Below are 2,766 nucleotides of genomic sequence, written 5' to 3' on the forward strand. Positions count from 1 at the left end.
TAGGAATAAAGCTCATCCAATTTATTTAGAAAGAAACTTGGCTACAAATGCAGTCCCACTTAATTAGCTTCCAATTTGCTTTGCTGCTTGGACATAAAAGGCGAGTCCCACTGCCCTGTAACGGGCATCTTGCTCTGATCACCTAATTGATTTTCCAAGCCAGTTTGTACTCTGGATATGTCTTTGTGTCCTTTTTCCTGACAGGTGTTGTCATTGTCATTTTGAAGCATATTCAAGAATGTTCCTTGTTCATTAGAAGCTCCGTTAGCTATGGGAGGGTGACTGATTAAGTTATGCCTAAAACATTAAGTATCAACAACAACCCAAACTCCATGTGGGTGTGTAATTAGTCCCAGTCAGAAGGGAGAGAGTGTCATGGTGGAATGGTGGCATGTTTGATGTTACTGTCAGATGGACACTCATTGTATCCAAGCAAAATGAATGAAGGATGAAGTGTGGGCTGGGATGACCAATAACTTTGAAGCTGTCAACCAACCTTCTTAATCCTGGAACTAAGTACAGTCCAGAAGCCTATGATTTAGTTACCAAACTACTAAACTTTCTTTATGAGGATGAAGGCTTCTCAAGAGACAATTAACCTGGAGAGTCACAAGATGTTCTAAGGCAAGCCAGTGTGAGCCAAGGAAGCCAGGAAGACCAGGGTGGGAGCCCCACCCACCAGCAAGGATATATAAAAGCTCGGGAGCCTGAAGTGGCATTTACAGTTCAGGAGCCAGTTTCTGCAAGTTACTCACATCTCTCCGTCCGACACCTTGTCCTACAACTGCTCCACAAACAAACGCTCTTCCAGGCTGATTGGAGGACAATACACTGTGCCAGTGGCCCCAGTTGCCACAGTTTCTACCCCGGATGTCGACTGCCTGAGTGGCATCTATTTGCCCAGCTCCTTCCAAACTGGCTCCTGGCTCCTGGACCACTGTCAGAAGACCTGCTGCGAGCCCACTGCTTGCCAGCCAACCTGCTACCAGCCAACTCCTTGTGTCTCCAGCCCTGTCCAGGTGACCTGCTCTCGGAAGACCACTTGTGTCTCCAATTCCTGCTCAACTCCCTTCAGCCGACCGCTCACCTTTGTCTCCAGTGGCTGTCAGCCCCTGGGCGGCATCTCTACTGTGTGCCAACCAGTGAAAAGTGTCTCCACTGTCTGCCAGCCGGTGGGAGGAGTCTCCACCATCTGCCAACCAGCCTGCGGGGTCTCCAGGATGTAGCAGCAGTCCTGCGTGTCCAGCTGCCGAAGAATTTGCTGAGTTTGCAGGGGCCCGTGAACGAATCAAGACTCCATGACCTGCCAGCTGTGTTTCCAGGATCTTCCAACAAGCTGCCTGTCCCTGAATAACTCTTCATTGCTGACCCCCTGTTCTAACTGTCTGATTGCTGGCTGCCAGGCTTGAATAAGCTGACTTTGGCAATCTAACGTTTTTCTGGCCAGCACCAATCTTGTTTTAAGGGTTTGATCACTGGTGGCACGTATACCTCTGGATGTTTCCAGAAACTTACCACCCATGCCCCAGTCTCTAATGGCTTTGACATGTTTTGACCTAGCTGCTTTGTCTTCTGGCTTGTTTTTGTGCCTCAGAAAAAGGGAACTTGTTTCGCTCTGTATTTCTCAATAAACCTTAATTACTTGGCATTGCAAATGTACATCTCAGGAGAGTTCTTTATTTGCAAGAATTTTTGCTGTCTGTGAATCATTCTTTGCTGATTAGGGTCTGATTTTCTTTTCCAAGAATGGAGTATGGGTTCAGTCACTGTGTTTAATGACAAGCAAGGGATTATCTTATATTTTACTTGGTTAGAGAGTCTTTGGACATGTACTCAAGTAGAGTGAATAGTCCTCTATATTTCCCCCATTTTTTTATGGGCTTGCAGAATAATTTCCATGCAGGACAAAGAAATGTTACCTGAGAAACCAGGTAGTTTGGGGAATTGTACAACGAAGGGGACAATGGAGTCAGTTAGAGGTTCAGAGTCTTACTTCATCAGAGGACCACAGTGGAAAACTTTGCAAAGGATCCCTCCATGATTAGATGGGAGGCAGGGAGAATGAGGAAGGATGAAGAAGTCAGTTTCTAGGCCCTGAGATTTATAGCATCAAAAAGGTGGCTGTAGCTTTCTAGTTCCCTCACTTGCTGCTGTGTATTGGTAGACCCCCAAACATGTTCTGAGTAAACTAAAGTTCTGCGTTTTAGTTAATCTGGGCAGAGAAGACTTAAAAACAAATTTCAAACACATGTTGGTTTATTTTAATACTTAGAGCCTTATTTTGTGCTTGCTTTCAATTGGAGCCCACATGCAGATAAAACAAGCCATCTGGACTGGTGGTCAACATGCTAACTCCTTCTGCCTTTTTTAGAAAGTGAGAACTGACCGCCAGTTGGTTTCCTTTTGTCCTCATTCTCTGTTATGTCCAGAAACACATCTCTATATTTCCTTTTCAGAGTTGCTCAAGGACAAACAGTAGAGAATTTTTTTTTTTTTTTTTTTTTACAGGAAATGGAGGCACATGAGGTGTGCCTGCCAGGAGCAATGAGTGCCTTTTCTCATAACAGAGGTGCTTAGTGCCTTGTGGAGAATCTGACCATCCACTTCTTTTGTCAGCACAAAATGTTTTTCTTATTTCACTAACAGTTTTTCAGAGAGGCAAAACGTATGGACAATTTCTGGAGGGAAAATTTTCATTTCTTCCTATTACTGACTCTACTCTTAGAAGAAATGTTCCCTCTAATCAAAGAAATGTTAGTATGTGTG

At 44.6% G+C, this 2,766-nt stretch overlaps 1 protein-coding gene across 1 annotated transcript; it reads left to right on the forward strand.

Moving 5' to 3' along the window:
- Positions 1 to 725: 725 nt before the first annotated feature.
- Positions 726 to 1,265, forward strand: KRTAP11-1 (keratin associated protein 11-1; the record flags this gene model as incomplete). The annotated part of the gene is given in 1 exon segment (XM_024758011.1): positions 726 to 1,265. A coding segment is annotated over 1 exon segment (540 nt), but the record flags the coding sequence as incomplete, so codon positions are not given.
- Between the last annotated feature and the right edge of the window lie 1,501 nt (positions 1,266 to 2,766).

This window comes from Neophocaena asiaeorientalis, unplaced genomic scaffold (genome assembly GCF_003031525.2).
Source record: "Neophocaena asiaeorientalis asiaeorientalis breed wild unplaced genomic scaffold, Neophocaena_asiaeorientalis_V1.1 scaffold752, whole genome shotgun sequence".
Taxonomy (NCBI): Eukaryota; Metazoa; Chordata; class Mammalia; order Artiodactyla; family Phocoenidae; genus Neophocaena; species Neophocaena asiaeorientalis.